At 43.3% G+C, this 17064-nt stretch overlaps 1 protein-coding gene across 4 annotated transcripts; it reads left to right on the top strand.

Moving 5' to 3' along the window:
- The first annotated feature begins 1520 nt into the window (after positions 1 to 1520).
- Positions 1521 to 6340, top strand: si:ch211-141o9.10 (probable endonuclease 4). 4 transcript variants are annotated; one of them, XM_061230667.1, is made up of 8 exons: positions 1521 to 1650; positions 2399 to 2580; positions 2827 to 3036; positions 3262 to 3444; positions 3568 to 3699; positions 4143 to 4247; positions 4431 to 4560; positions 5152 to 6340. In XM_061230667.1, exons 2-8 carry the CDS (start codon positions 2412 to 2414, stop codon positions 5207 to 5209), a joined length of 987 nt encoding a protein of 328 aa, XP_061086651.1. In that variant the 5' UTR covers positions 1521 to 1650; positions 2399 to 2411; the 3' UTR covers positions 5210 to 6340. The 4 variants fall into 4 exon arrangements, 3 of the variants coding, with proteins under 3 accessions (XP_061086651.1, XP_061086650.1, XP_061086652.1); XR_009708003.1 differs by lacking the exons at positions 1521 to 1650; positions 5152 to 6340 and adding exons at positions 1657 to 1934; positions 3884 to 3954 and having other exon boundaries at positions 4045 to 4247; positions 4431 to 4474; XM_061230666.1 differs by lacking the exon at positions 1521 to 1650 and adding an exon at positions 1657 to 1934.
- The last annotated feature ends 10724 nt before the right edge of the window (positions 6341 to 17064 follow it).

Below are 17064 nucleotides of genomic sequence, written 5' to 3'. Positions count from 1 at the left end.
ATCAGCAACTTAAAACAATAAAATTATGTTGTTAATGCATTTTGTTTTTATAGAGATGCATATGTCACATGATAAACAATTATTTACGTAATTACAATGCACTATACACATTTCACATGTTTAAAAAGAAAATACAAGTAACACAATCACTGTTACTTCATTCACAGAAAGGGAATGACTATATTTAACTTTGCTTATGTTAACAAGAACTCCAGAATTATAAGCTGAGGTCGTATGGTGTTACAATTGTTTTACCGACGAATTAAGCATATACTGTTAAATTCAACATGAGCAATTTAACCCTTGTGTTTTGTTCATGTTTTTGTTATTCACCCAATGTTCGCGGGTCTGGTGGACCCACACCATTATTGGGTTTTTAAAAGAACAAGCCGTTACAATACAGATACAAAACAATACAGCCAGGTAAAAATACTTTACAGATGTTGACTTCATCTCAATTACAAGCAATAAATGCCGTATATATGGTTAATAATTGTCATTTACCGCTGCTAGACCATATATATCAATACAAGTGCTATTTGTTTTTTGTGATAAAATGTGATTTTTGAAAATCAATCAATTATAATCAAGACAAGGGTTGATTAAATCTTGTTTACTTGTACCAATATGAATTAAATAAGGTTTTCATCACTGACGTTTATTGCTTTGGACTGAACAAATTGGACAGACACATTTTCCATACAGTATTTTATGGAAATGCTACCAAGCTTCATTGAACAGAAAATGTATACTGTGTGTGCTGCAAATGTATTTCTCCCATCCCTATGTAGCATACTCATGAGTACCACATTTGCCTTTCTTTGGCACGTAGGACACCAGGGACGTCTCGGCCATGAACACAAACTTAGATGTTCTGTGGTCAACAGCTGAGGTGGGAACTCGTTTTTTTCTTCGTGTTCCTGCCATCATCGGCTTCCTCTTGAGGAGCTCCTGCCCCAGCTTGTGCGAAGTAAAATAGTTATCACATGTGATGATAAGACATAAATAACTATATTTCACTTTTCTTACTCCAGAACTATATGGTATGTATGGTGTTACAATTGTCAACAAATGAAGATTACGTTTTATTTTACACGCTTACACGAGAATTGTTGACAGATGATTACTCTAGGTTGTAATCATTGGTGATGCAAGGTCTATTGTGGGATGTCAGTTGTTTAGTCCACAACATTTAACTTCTCAGCTAATCTTTAATATGCAAAGACCAAACACAGGTTCGCTCTATTATAGCTAATTTATAATTAATATCATACTTAAAATATTGTATACGAGAACATATACACATATAATAAAAAATAAAAAAAATTCAAATATCCCTCCAATAGTACGACAGAGCAACTGACCGCCAGAAACTTTCGCTTTCAGTGCAATGGTTGGTTTGTGGAGTGCAGATGAACCATTGAACTGGGATGAACAGTTCTAAACGGTTCAAAAAGCACAGAGGACATGCAATTTTACAAGATAACTATATGTGGCGCTGTACTAAAATATCCACCATTCGCCAGAGAGCAACAACCACACGGTGCACTCTGGGCGCTGTTTTTGAGCGGGCGCACAAACGAAGGACTTGACTTGTGTTACTTAGGTTACACGACTGGGGTTTCATCTTATCTCACTAGTTAGCTCCAGGTTAGTCACCCAAAACAGTTACAATCAATGAGCTAGCGAGCACTAGTTAATATTTCCTACTTGGTAGCTAACTTAGCCAACTATAACTAATATAAGTTAATTACTTTGCTAATTGATTGTTCGATATAGTTAGCTGGCTAATTGCACCTGATTTTATCTAAAGTTAAGTTCTAATTTGTACGACTGAAATGTTCGTTGGATTGCTAGCCAGCTACCTAGCCGTCTCTGATTTGTCTTTATTTCACTTGCACACCAGGAGACCGATCTCTTGCTCATCTTGAGAGGTGCAATACGACTGTGTGTTTGCTAATGTTACGTCTCTAATGTTTATAGTCATTAACTAGGGTGTAGCGATACTGCTGTCTGTTTTTAACCAGTCGTTAATTAGCTGTTTAAGTTATGAGGCGGTCTGTTGGGTAAATCGTACTAAATTATAGTCTATGTTGTGACCATAGACTAGAATTGTTGAAAAGTTGTGACTGCGCCTTTCTACGTTTGATTTTATTTTATATTTTCAGGCATTGGTCCTCCCATTTTATTTGTGTTTCCTAAATTTTTGTAATGGCTCTATTTATAACATTAATATTGTCATTTTATTTTTGTTTATATATGCTTTGATGAAATGCAAGTATAGAACACAGTGTATACTTGCATTTTATCAAAGCGCTTGCTCCAGTATTCCTGGTCCTCTAGTATCACACGGATAGAACATTTCCCAACGTTTGGCTCGTTTTTACTGCCCACACAGACGAAACGTCATTATGGGTCCGAAAAAGAAAGTAACGAGGAAGAGGAAGCCAGAGGAAGACAATAAAGGCTCAGAAGTGGAAGAAGAGATTGAAGGAGAGGAACCCAAGGAAAAAGAGAGGAAGGGAAAAGACAAGAAAAGAGGAAAAAACAAATATATTGGAGCTCATGTCTCCATATCTGGTAGTCACTGATAATCCTAATTATCTTAATTCCTTTTTACTTTCTCCAATTAGATTTTCTGTCTTTCTAAGATATTGGTTTTCTAACTGCCATAATAACAGTGGCATAATTCTTTACCATGCTATTATACAGAGACTAAATGGTGTTGAAGTGGCATGGGGAATATCACTTTTAGGTCACTGTCACATCAGTGGCTTATGTAAGAAACAACAGTGGTTTATCGTAAAATTATTTTTTGCTGCTCAGGTGGGATTTGGAAAGCCGTAGGGGACTGCTTAGCCATTGGGGGACGCAGTTTTGCCATTTTTCTGGGGTCACAGCGCTCCTGGCAGAGACCACCCCTCAACACCGCAGCAGCAGAGAAATTTCAGAAGGCCTGTGCAGAAAATGGGTTCAATCCAGTGCACATACTACCACACGGATCCTACCTGATGAACTGCGGCTCTCCCAAGCAAGGTCACTCCGTTACTTTGCACATGTCACATGTGTTGTCAATTACGATATTGTTGTATTTAAACGATAGAAATTAATAATTGCATTGAAAGAAGATCTATTCTTCCTCTGTTGATTTTATTAAACTTCGCTGTCCCACTGCAAACATACGATTCTCTTGCATGAGTGTCTGTCACGAGGTGCAGTCTGCTGCAGCCAGTTCATGTCCCTGGCCCTCCCGCCCTCCAGACGTGTTTGAGAAAAGCCAGGCCCTGCTGGTAGACGAGCTCGGCCGCTGCAGTGCCCTGGGCCTCTCCCTCTTCAACCTGCACCCGGGCGCCTCTCTGGGCTCCATCACCACGGAGCAGTGCCAGGAGAAGATCGCCCAGGCCATCAACCAGGCCCACCAGCAGACCCCCGCCATCGTCACTGGTACTGCAGGCCCTCGCACTCACCCATCCACCAGTGGAGCACCTCCTTTTATTCTTACCTGGCATAACGTATGGCCATTGCAGTGCGCGCCCCGGTGGGTTACTCCGTGCTCTGTGTTGGCAGTGCTGGAGAACATGTGCGGCCAGGGCAGCACGGTGGGGGGGCAGTTCGGCGAGCTGCGGGGTATCATCGACAGGGTGCGGGACCAGAGCCGTGTGGGGGTGTGCCTGGACACCTGCCACGCATTTGCCGCCGGTGAGTGTGGGAATGAGTGACACCCAGAAAGTCCTGTTAAAGACGCACCGACATAAAAATGCACTTTTAGCCAATTCTTCATAACCATACACGTCTTAAAGTTCATATTTCCAAAAAGTTATAAAATTTGAATAATTTTGTAATTTCACACGTTTTTTTCCCCATCCGCTTCCTGGAAAACGAGATTTAGCGAGTTTGTCGCCTACCAGTGGGCGTGTAGACGACACGTGTCGATTTTCCGTTCCCCCTCCTCAGGTAATGTCAGTCAAATCGACTCCCCGCCCTCCAAAAATTCTCCCAGAAAGAGCAGTTTGGAAACAACTGCTGCTCTAACTTCTGTTTTAGCTGGTCTTTAAACTCACACGTCTGATGCAACTATGTCTCCTCATCATTTTCCTTGGTGTGAGGTAAAGTATGGAGTGGATTTTGATCCCATCCCCCAGGGTATGACCTGTCTGTGAAAGGAGGGGTGAAGTCAGTGCTGGATGAGTTTGACCAGGTGGTGGGACTGTCCTATCTACGGGCTCTCCACCTCAACGACTCCAAAGGTTAGAAAATTATTCTAGTATAGTAATGTTGTAGCATACGGTACTGTTTAATTTGTATATCGACCAGGTGAACATTTGCATGCAATGCTGCAGTCTGTTTATTATAGGGGAATAACTTTGCCAATGAAATTCCGTTCAACGATAATTGAATTCTCTTCCGCCTCCTTCCTTGCTGCGTTCAAGGAAAGCTTGGCTGCCACCTGGACCGGCATGAGGACATCGGACACGGCCAGATCGGAATACCGGCGTTCCGTGACATAGTGAACGAGCCCCGGCTGGACAACATTCCCATGATTCTGGAGACGCCCGGACGGTGAGAGGGGCTGGCCTGGGATGGTCTACAATATACACATACAGGATGCACACATGCACATACTTTGACTCCCCTGACGTCAAAGCCCATGGACACATACACACACACGCACTGAGGTTGTGTGCATATAGAGAACATGAGAATACACTCATAACAGGGGCGTTTACTCTATGTTTTCAGCTGGCCCAGGCAGCTTTTGTGTGCATTGTACTATATTTCATTAATTCATTAATTTATTTCTGATGACCTGCCAGCTTCACGATGGTGGGTATAGAGTATCTGGAGTTTTGTGATTCTGTGCAAGAAATTACACCTTGAGTAACTACAAAGCTGCTCATATAGATGCATTATGCATGTTTGTACATATGTATATAACCCAATTATTCGACAACGTAAGTCAAATCTATTTTGTGGTTAACTGTTGACTATGGTGCATGCAACCAGTGTGCACTAGGAAGGAAGTACCAGCAGAATGCTAAAACTGTTTATTTTTATGAAAAATAACCTATTGAGTGATTTTAGTCTGATATGATGAATGTAATGCCAGGTCCCTCAGTGATTTTGGTCTACATCTTTTCTTCTTCCCCACAGCCCAGGGTTTGAGGACAAAGAACAGATTGAGCTGTTATACTCCCTGTGTAAGCACTAAAGTCCAGGGCCCACCACATTATCCCCAACAGACCCACAACCCCCTGCCAGAGTCAAAGTGACCAAAGCCGTTCTGCTACCTGCTGTTCAGTGCTGTTTGTTTTAGGTCCATCTGTTTTGTATTGTTCAAGGTGAAAAGTTACTTCTTTTTTTTTTTAAGAGACTTTGAAGTAATAAATTAATGTAATAACAAACCCTCAACGGTCTTATTTAGAATGGGTGTAGGTAACCCTCATTTCCCATATCATTTCCTCTTGCATACTTTAATATACTTTACTTTAAAATATGTGCAAAGTGACAGACACACTCAACGGGTTTCAGTTCGGTAATTTCCTGGTGTATCACCCTGAATGGGGAATTTTAAAACAAAGCGAGGGACTCTTTGGTGCTTGTGCTTGCACTTTGTGACAGTCTGTCTGACCTCTAGGGGGAGCCAGAGATAAAGAAATAGAATGCAAACCACTGCTGTCACACATCGGTTTTGCATTAACAACATCCTCTGGGGTTTAATCTCTTACTGGTGAGACAGGTGGGCCTCCATTTTTGAGGTCACTCAAAAAAAGTAGATGGGTAATTTCAGTAATTTAAAATTATACATTGACCCAGGATCAGATAAAATGGGGCAGGGTTGTCTGCCCCTCTCTCCCAGTACAGTGTTAACTATGATCTAAACCACGTGCATGTTATACTAGTAGTAGAGATGAGTAGTATTGCTACAGTATGAAAGTCCACAGTCTTTGGGGAGCCAGTGCAGGAGACACAGAATGTTTTCCTGTCATCACTGAGTGAAGCAAGTGTTCCTTCCCATCAGCCGCGCTGTTGAGAGTGCGAGACAGGAAACGTGTCATTTGCCGTGGTGTGGAACGACAGGAAGCAGAGGTGGCCTGCAGTGGACTGCTTCTCATTCAGAGTGCAGCTAACAGGAAATACCTGCCTGCCGCAACCCCATTGGTCTCTGTGGAAAAACAAGCTCCAGAGGGGTCTGTAATGGAGGAGGGCGTGGGAGCAGGTCTCCCTGCAGCAAGCACTGAGATGGCTGACTGCCCATCTCTTTATCCCTATGAGATCTGTGGGCATTATGTTTATTTACTGTGTTTGGGGGCAGAGGGGTGGCAGCCTTTTTGATGTTTGTGGGATTTTTTGAGTGTTGCATCTACTCTGTACATCTACTCTTAGTCTGATGGTGCTTCTTTGGGCAGTTCATTAAGAATTTCACTCATTCCAAATGTCTTAAAATATTTAATTGTGAATGTTGATGACAGAACTTCATGTGTATTTTACTAGTTATGGATGTGATGCTTTAACTTGTGGAAGAACCTATGCACTTGTAAATCGCTTTGGATTAAAAGCGTCTGCCAAATGACTAAAATGTAATGTAAATGTAATGACGTGTTTCCATTATCACTGTCAACATCGTTACAATCTTCATCACAATCGTCATTATAAAATAGGAACCAGACCGATTTGGAACAAAGAAATATTGCAGTTTATAGCTTTACCTCCCCCACCAGGCTAATGTCATCACCGAGGAGGTGCATTCAGAGGTTAGTTCCAAGCTCCAGTCTCCTGACTCAGACTGGCTGGAATGTTCAGGCCCATTCCCCATGACACCCGCCTTCAGCCATCCCACCACCAGACACTGCTATGCATGTATATGGGCACCAGCAGAATCAGCACTTTATTCTGTCCTCTTGTTTCAATTCTTGTATGGTGAAGAATACTGTGTGTGTAGTGCATTGTGGACCAGGGGGATATTAAAAAAGTGAAGAAGCTTTTTAGTGTGCCCCCTGTGATATTTTTTTGTATCTGCTATTCCTCATGGCAGTGGTGTTGCCATGGTTCTTAAACTGCGGTTCCTGGAACCCTACATAATGATCAATGAGGAAACCTCTAGACATCTTAGTTGGTGAGTTCACATGAAACTCGTAATTATATGGAAATTTCCACCTCATGATCTTCAGTCCATGATCTGGAAACCCCGACAGACAGACTTCAATCAATAATCTGCAGTTTATTAGACCGTTAACATGGAGACGGGCAGCCCTCCCTCACAAACCACAAGTCTGAGTCAGTCTTCTGTGCTCCCACTGGAGATCCCCTGCCTTCCCAATGCAGCTCATCCGGTCTCACCTGTGTTGAACTGTTGGTGGGTGCAGGCCTCTGTAGAGCTCTTGAAGAGTTAGGGCATCACTTGTCCCTGCAGAGAATTTGTTTTGGATTCTGTTCATTCCTTTCTGTTCTGTTCCCTTAGAATACACAACATTGTAAATTCTCAATTGTTGTGATTGCAATGCTCTATTGAATAAGTCAAAATATCCACAGCGTTTTCTGCTTATACAGAAGGTGCAATATGTGACTATATGCAAGCTCAACCACAACGATGATGTGCCAGTTTCCAATTTCTTTCATCTTGTGGAAGAACATTTGTGAGAAACCCCGGGCAAATATTTCATTTGCTCCAACCTCCTCAGCTTATGAGGAAAATGTGCTTTGGAAGGGAATCGGTTCTGGCCAGTGCTGAAAACCTCAGAGGAGATGCAGTGGTAATCAGGCCCATCAATGATAAACAGTGACATTGTCCAGCAGAGTCTAACCCACCCTTAACTGGAGCCCAGTAGAGTAGACTTATTTTCTCCCCCTTTGCAAATGGTGAGGAGCTCTACACACGCGCACACACACACACACACACACACACACAGTAATTTGGGAGTGGGGAATGGTGAAAGCTCTTTATACAGCTGCAGTCAATGAATGGCTAAATTACGGTGTTTAATTAGGCTGTGGTCTGAGCCCTGGGCTGGGGCAGACAGCGAGAGACAGAGGGGCCGGCTGCAGGCAGAGGCCTGGGAAACCCTGTGTTTTCTTAGGCTCTACAGCCACTGCATGCGTGGCTCCTCTGGCCACAGACCGAGCCAAGTGCACAAAACTATAGCGTTTAACCCCTCCTGACGGGCTTAGAATGAAGATACCTCACAATCGGACACACACAAATACACACTCGTGTATACATGCGTGCATGTACGCACATACACATGCATACTATATGTGCGTACGTTCATGAAGATGTCTATAACACCATAAAGGGACATATTTGAAAGGCATACCCCAGCACGCGTATGATAGTGCAAACGCACACACACTCGCAGACCCAGAGTACCCCAGTGGATTGTGGGAGTGGAAAGTGTGTGTCGTGGAGGAGTGTAGCTGCCAACTGCCATCACAGGACTGCTGTTTGTCTGTCAGCCTCAGCCACATACATCAGTGGTCACACAGTAGCTCTATCCCAATCCCCTGTGTGTGTGTGTGTCTGGGCTTTTACATCGGGAGAGTAAGTGTATGTATGTGTGTATATGTATGTGTGTGTATAGCGGAGACCACAAAGACGCTAAACGCCCTCTTCTAGGTCACCGTGAGGCTATAAGTCCTCATTGACCCTATATAAACAGCTAACCATTGCTTTATAGCTGTAGTATTAAGGCTGTGCTGCTCTGCTCCCGGTCCAAACTGTGGAGTGGGCTGGGCGAGGTGCCATGGGGGGGACAGGCCATCACGGCAGCACTGGTACAGCTTCCAGGCCATTTCCCATCCGGCACCCTGTCGTCTTCACATGCCAGCTCTGAGCTGCTCTCCGTCTCTGAGGGCGTACACAAAACGCAGAACACAGCGCAGCCACAAGTAAGGAAAGCAAATAGAAACGTTACCCATGGTTACGCAGGCTCTTTGCCCGAGTTTTCTAAATCTGGGCTTGTCACCCTCAACTCCCCTCATCTGAGTCTGCTGGGTTCACCCGCACACTGCAACCCCCCCCCCCCCCCCCCCCCCCTTCAGAAAACACGCATAGGTTTAGTAAAAATAACAATGTGAAAGCAGTAAATTGTGTGCATGTTTATGTGTGTGTGCACGTGTGTGTTAAACAGCATAAGTGTGAAAGTGCTTGTAAATTTATTTGTGACACTATGGATATAGATATAGATATGTGAGTATGTGTGCATTTCATCAGCTCCGTGTTGAAAAATATAAGGTAATGTGGTATAGTCTACACCAGGTCAGAGTGTCAGGGAAAGCATTTATTACAAGAAGCAAGTTTAGCAGAGCAGTTGATAAAACTATGTGGAACAGAAAAGCAGGCCGGAGTTTCTGTAAACACTAAGGGAGGTTGGCAGACCTGCAGAGTATTTGTATTTGAGTCTTATGTCAACACTCGACAACGTTTCACACTGAGCCCCACAAATGTTCTGTGACACCCCTGTCGCCAAATTTCAGCCAAACATATGTTCAATATATTAAATCAAAATGTTTTGTTTTCCCAACATCTGTCAAAACAACTGGACTACCAGTAACCAATACTGTTGATCTAACCCTGTGGTGTTTCATTTGACTTCACTAATTTGATTAATCCACTAGTGGGCCCTGGCCCATAAAACAGGAAGTTGGGAAGTACTGCTCAATAGCATGCAGGTTGTAAGTTCCCTGAATCTGGGGTGTGGAACCTGAATGGGTAAGAAATTGCCTCGTGTAGAACCTGAAGTGTGGAACCTGAGGAGGTAAGAAAGGAGCAGATAGAGAGATATGGACCTTGCAAGGAAAGTTTATTCCATTATATGGCTGCATTTGTTGATAGTGGAGGGGAATGGAGATGTAATTGTACTTCCTGAACCCTAAGTTCTCAAACTTAATTTATGATCGGAACTGCCTCACGGGTCACCAGACCAGGCCTTGCCATCTTGAAAATGGATATCTTTACTACAGAGATGCAATAATGTCATTTGAATGGCAATCCATGTGTGATTTATACATCATTTATGAATATGAATTGGGGGATGCCTACAGCAGAAATAACATCTCAACACTTATGAGCACATTTTTTAATTGAAAGGCTTTGAAATAATTTCTGAATTGTGTGTTATGTCACACAAGAAAAACAATAACAAACTCAGACAAATCAAATCACAGATAAAAGCTGACCCCTGAGGTAAAGCAATTTATAGCCCATTAGATAAACAAAATATAAATTATGGTGTGTGTCTTTGTATGTGCAAGCATGTAATTATCCAAAGCGACAGTTGATTAGACTAAGCAGGAGACAATCCTCCCCTGGAACAATGTGGGGTTAAGGGCCTTGCCCAAGGGCCTAACAGCTATGCAGATCTTAATGTAGCTACACCAGGGATCAAACCACTGTCCTTGTGGGACCCAGTCATGTACCTTAACCACTAGGCTTGCATATCTGCATGTTTGTGTCTATGTGCTAAAGGACAACTTCCTGTTTAGCCTCTTACAAGCCCAAACCCAACAGTACAATAGTCTATTGTCTGTGGGCCGAGTTGGGCTTCCTGACACGTCAGAATTGACGGAAATAGGGATGCAGTCCAAACAAATACCACAGCTTCTGGCTCCACCCTGCTCCTGAACATCCCACCCCTCAAGAGGAACTGAGTACCCAGTGGAGACCCTGTTGCTGCAGGAAGCTAATTAGTGTCGCACCCCAGAGGTAGTGAGAGAAGAGTGGGTGTTCACAGTACAGCGTGGGTAGAGTGTGAGTTCAGGTTGAGTGCCCGGGCGTAAGTTTATGTATGGCACAGAGAGTCCGAAGACCCTTAATTGCATGCTCTTTTTATCATTTAAAAATGCAGTATCTGTCAGCCTCAAAGCAGGGAAAGTTTAGCTAGATCCATTGCACAGCATAAAACCCAGAAATGCTCTAGAGTCCATGTTCCAGTTTTTAGAGGGTTCCAGGTTTTATTTAGTGCACTTATCCAGCAAGCTCTGTAATTCTGCTTTGTGAAACAGGACCCTGGTCTTTCCTAAAAACCATGAAAAACCATGTTGGGCATTTATTTATGGGGCTGGCCTTTGTGGCTGTGTGTTTTTGTCATTTTGCGCATGACGTCAAATACAGAACTTTTTTAATCCCTTTTGGTCTCAGATTGGGACGCTGAGTCCCGCGCTAGGCCTGAGGACTGGGCTACAGGCTCCAGCCCTGTCCCTATTCTGGGAAACATCTGGGATTCATAACACAAACCACTGCGCCTTTCCAGCTCTTAACAGACTTCAAATACCACACCAGTTTGTGGCTTTTTGTCTGCTCCCTAGCTGCACAATTACACAAATATTTGGGTTTATGCGGGACAAAAACTAAAGAGAGGGTAGAGAGAAGGGGGGGGGTGACGTGTGTTGCAAATGAACTTTTAGCACTCCCCACACACTCATAACAATAGTGAGGAAAATGTAGTAATAGCTCAAGAGGAAACAATGGTTTAATGCTCAGGTAATTTATTTCAGCAGGGTGTAAAAACTTGCTGTGCACACGGTAAAATGCCCTGTGTAATTAAACTCTAACAAAGTACCAATAGGGACCACATATATATAGCTGCTTTAACACTGAACATTTTACTGTCTACCTCTGAAAAGATTATTCAAATAAACAGTACAATTATTCTGTGGTAAATACTGCTATAGGCAGTGATCATGCACTGTGATCAAGCCTGATAATTAACACACATAAACTGTACACACTATTGAAATTAGACTTAAGTTAATAGTGGATTGAATACAGGAAATACAAAACATGACATGGTATTCCCACCCAGTGCACCTCGTGGGAAACCACTCCGACATGATCTCACAACATGATTGTGATGCACACCGATTAAACACTTTCTATTTCCTCTTCCACTAGAGAAATCTGGAGTCAGGAAACAGACTCTATAAAAAAACAAGACTTGTGATTTTCAGGCAGGCAGTAATTTATTGACCTGCAACTGTTTCCAGCACACATTTCTCAGCTTCAGGCCAAGGCTGTGCCAAAAAGTCTTCTAATCTGGGAGAAACGGCACCTGTGTCAGCCTTTCTGCCCGGTGTTGACACGCACAGTAGCCGCTGTTATTTTAGGTGGTAGTCTGGGAGGGGCACCTAAAAAAAAACACTTCATTGTGTTCATTAAAACATTAACACCTAAATGCAAGCACCAACAGGCACACAGACATGCGACTGATTTTGTGATGGATTATTTGGGGGAATTGAGATTTGAGATTAATTCCTTTTTGACCAAAATATATAAATATGAAAATACAGATAATGGCATCTGATTGGTTGTTTTTATGAGTGAATGGTTTGCCTGTTCACTGCCTTGGAGAGTATAATAACCATGCTTCTGATCCTATGGCATGTTAAAAGGGTTAACATTTCCTGGCAGACTGTGTGTAACCTGTGCAAAAGTAATTTCCTGAAAAGACATCCTTTTTCTATCTGGGAAATTCTCATCCTGTTTTACTAAGCCCCCAAACCCACCTCCTTCCTCCCTTTCCCCCTATCCCATTATTCCCCTCTCCTCCCTTTCCTTACCTATTTAATTTACTACCTGTTCTCATCTGTCATTTGTTCTGTCTTGACAACCACCATCTTGCTTTCATTTCTAATTTGTTGTTCTTCCCCTCTCTCTCCCCTCCTCTTCCATCTCTCTCTCTCTCACTATACCTCTCTGCCTCTAACTTCATTCATCTTCTACTCCCAGTCTGTCACTCTATCTGTCTTCTCTCCTCCCCTCCATCCACCCCCCATACACATACTGCTCCATAACCATCACAGATCGATCTTCTCTTCTTGGACCAAGGAGCAGCACTGGCATTAAATATGTAATAGGTCTGGATAAGAGTCTGGTGTGATGATCTCCACACGGGTAATTTCCTACTGACAGTCATGCTCCTGAAACATACAGTACATACTAAATGAATATGTCAGCCACAAACACGCATACACACTCTGCATGCACTCACGCACAGACACACATACAAAAGCGTAAATGCAACCAAAAATGAACACACTCTCATACACACTCAAACAAGCACACAGACACAACACACAGTGGGAACAAAAATATGCAGTCATGTGTATCGCCACAAAGATTCCTCAGACAGCACTACTGTCAGTACCAGACACATGCCCACAAGCGTATGTACTGTATATGTACAAAAACCAGAGACAAAAACACACTGGCATGGATCACACGAAACCCCGAAAGGCCTCTCTCTCTCTCTCTCTCTCTCTCTCTCTCTCAAGCTCCCTTTTCTGCACGCTCATTACAATAATTACCCATCATTTTGAACAGGAAACTTTACAGTGATCCGTATCTCTTTATAGGAATGGTGGCCTAGTCTAAACACAGAGTGGGGAGCATGAGGGCTGCAGTGTCTAACAGCGCCTCGCCTCGCTGCTCTGTCACTGCGCGTGGAGCTGGCTGTGGTCTCTCTCGTCCGGCCGCAGTCCTGCAGTGCTGGGATGGTGCAGCCGGGACACTCAGTCTAACGCAGCCGGGACAGACAAGGCCATGTCACATCAAGCTTTGTCAACCCAATGCATAGAAATAATCTAGCAGCCTTTCTGTAAACTCATAAAAGGTGGAAAATCCGGGTTACTTGTATTCTGTATTTTGTATTCTGCTCCAATCACTTGAATTTCCGACCCCTACTGAACCCTGTCACCCTCAGTAGTTGGATGGGAGATCTCTGAGAAAATTGTGGAGAGTGCTGTCCCTAGATATAATGGAAGATGTAACTGACATCCTGACTCGCTGTGATTATTTAGTGATCCTGGGCTTCTAGTCAGAAAGTCTATTGATGGTTCCCTGGTCAAATATCTTCTCAATCTGCCAAAAAAGTCATCCCCTACAGCCAACTGGAGAATTGTCACTTCAAAAGATAAAATCGTTTTTATTATTGGCAAAAACATTTTTTAATCTCTTATTTATTAACTTCCTAGAAGCAAGAAAAAACTAGCCCATTCGACTTTCTAAAATGTGTGAGTTGGTAGATAATGAAAGGAGGGTGTGATTTTACACCGTGGAGCAAATGGAGCCACCTGTGGGTGCAACAAATGAGTGTTAAGCAGAAGTGAAATACCTCAAACAATTCCCCAAACAACTCCCCACTTTTAAATGCACATCTGGTCTCGTTTCGTTTTCATTTGGTCTGTTTTGTTTACAATGTGAAAATGTATCCCAGGAAAAGACGTTGTCGGGGTAATTAAGGAACCGGCAGCTGGTCTGCAGAATACCACACAGAGTGATGCTCCACAGGAGGCAAACCTGGGGCAGCGCTCATGCCAATGGCAGAAAAGGTTCAGTGTAAATGAAAACTTCTCGGGGGTATTTTACAAACCCTTATCACCCATAATGTAAAATCTAAGAATCACACATTTTGGGCAAGGAGATTAAACAGATGTGTAATTCTGTCCTGGATTACAACCAAATAAGAGTCAGTCAAATGTTCTTGAGTGCCCTGGCAAGATAAAATAAGTATTTCAAGATGGAGCATGGCAGTCTGGCTTTGCCTGATTGTTTGCTTTTGCGAAGTTAAGTAAGGCATTGTGTCCTCAGGGAAAGTTCAGCTCCAGAACATTAAGTGTGTTTACACGTTTGTGTGATAAACACAAATCTATATTGGAAAACTGCCTCCAAGCATTGCTCAATTGTGCTTTAGTAAAAAGGGCTGGGCATTCAGTAAAGTGTTTCGAGGTCATGCATCAGTGGTGTTACTTGCATATATATTTCGGGAAAGAGCTTGCTGAAGCTAAAACAAAAGTGAATAAAGTAAGAATTTCAATGGAACAAAAATGAGTTGAGGGGAAAAATGAGTGCTAACTGGATATTAATGGTGTGTCCCTCTCTGTGGACACATCAATTTTCCATGGAAGGGGAGTGAAAAGAGGGACTGAAAGACCAGAGGCTTGGGCCAATAAAGGAGAAGAAAGAAGGTGCTGGAAGAGAGAAGATGTGTTTGCGGGGAAGAGGGGGAGAACACGGCTAGGAGTATGGGTGTAAGATGTGAGAGCAGATGGGGTTAAAAACACAGGGAATGCAGGAGCTCGGGTGGTAGCATGACAGGAAGGGACTAGAGGTAACACCGGAGGGGAGGGGGGCTGTAACTTGTAACACGGGGCGAGTTGGGGTGGAGAGTGCTAAAAAAGGGGGTAATCAAAGAGGGTGGTGCTTCAACGTGACAATTTGTAGCATTTCAGACCAGCTACAGGCAGCAGCAGGATGTCAGCTGTCATGCTTTTGAGGAGGAAAGGGAGGGAGGGTGGGAGAGAGAGAGAAAGAGAGAGAGCGAGAGAGAGAGATGTAATCTTGCTTCTCTTTAGAGACACAGTTCTGAACACTCTCCAAAAGCAAATACTTTTTGACCAAATAACTGTCATACTTGGGCAAAGGGTTTGTTTGTCTTGGGACAGAACGGAGGGGGGCAGCTGAGAGAAGGAAGGGGAGACACTGAGGGTCTGCTCATACTGCATCCACAGGTTTTTGTGCAAAAGGTTCAAGTGTCTGACCTTGTGTCTAAGAATCTACAGACGCAATTGCTCAACCTCCCCCGAGCACTGCCACTCCTTCTCAAAAGCAAGACAGTGCCCCCTGTCTCTGATATTCTTTTACAGACCACACCCAGTGGGCGAAGGGTCAGCTACACTAAAATAAAGTTATTACTTTAACAGTAAACACCCCAAGACTTCACACACTGCCCACCCTGTAAATAGTACTATGGGCGTTATAAAAATGGACACAAGCTCAACCATTGGGTACTCGGCTTGGGTTCCATGCAACAGTGGTAACATTATGCCGTCAGCATTTTTACAACATTAGCACCACTCAAACCACAGAGGAATGGAAACTATTCATGGACACATTCATGGTTTTAGGATATTTCTGAGAAAATTCAGAGTGTACTTCTTCCTCAACTCTTCTTACTCAATGCATTGTGTTCTCTGCGTTACAAAGCCATCTCTTTAAAGTTCTGGTATGGGTACATTTATCTTTAAGAAAGGGCTAGGTCCAGAGCTGCTTCTCGGCTCTGGGCATCTACAACAAGGCAGAAGCCTAGGCCACCATCCAACTTCTGTGGCATGGGGGGTGGGGGCATCTTTTCCCCTGTCCACAATTGCTATCTCCCCCCACACAGTCCACAATCTCGCTTTGGGCAGCACATAGGCTAGCCTTACCTGGCTATTCATAGTCAAAATCCAAGAGATTATAGTTTGTGTTCAGCAGAGCGGGGAGGGTATAAGGACTATATTGGTAGGCAAACGGGCAGTGATTGAGTGCTCTATATGAAGCCCCCTCAGTGATATTTATATGCTGAGGTGAAAATTAGTATATGGGCGTGTACTGAAACAAGATATTCCCTACCCAATTACTTCTGATCTGTCTGTGGATATGTGACACCAGTGTATAAATTCTAGCCTCTATGGGCATTCAAAATAATTTTGAGACAAATGCGTAATTAGATTAAATTTCATGGCAGCACCACTGGATCAGACGTATGGGTTCTAAAAATCTTCACAAGACATCTGATCATTTGCTTCGTTAATGAATTCGGTCACTGGCCTGGTCATACACGCAGGCGTTAAAAGCAGGCCCATTGCTTGTTAAATGGATAACTAATTTTATAACGTGTGTGCAATGCACACCTACACACATTTTAAAGGAATGTAGATTCCCCCCCCCCCCCCCCCCCCACAAATATGTATACCCTTTGCCGTCAATATGGTCACTGTTGTAATCAGAATCTTCAACTAACATCCTCCTACAGATGTTCAACAATAAATCACACATTATAAGCCTAGTAAAAGACGTTGTCAAGATAAAAAAAATGATTTGGTGCACACGGACTGGCCTGTACATAAAAGGAAATGCAATGCACGTTGGCTAGATTAAACGTATTGACTTAACAATTCTGCATTTTCCCAGTGACGTCTCCTCGTTCTCACTTTTCTGATTCGATAGCTTCCTTGTCTGTTTCTGGCAAACGCCCGCCCTCTACCTCCTCTCAGTCGCACACTCGCCCCGATGAATTCTTACTGAGCCTA

This window comes from Conger conger, chromosome 2 (assembly GCF_963514075.1).
Source record: "Conger conger chromosome 2, fConCon1.1, whole genome shotgun sequence".
NCBI classification, from domain to species: domain Eukaryota; kingdom Metazoa; phylum Chordata; class Actinopteri; order Anguilliformes; family Congridae; genus Conger; species Conger conger.
The sequence above is the reverse complement of the archived record's forward strand: the minus strand, read 5'-3'. Positions and strand labels throughout refer to the sequence as shown.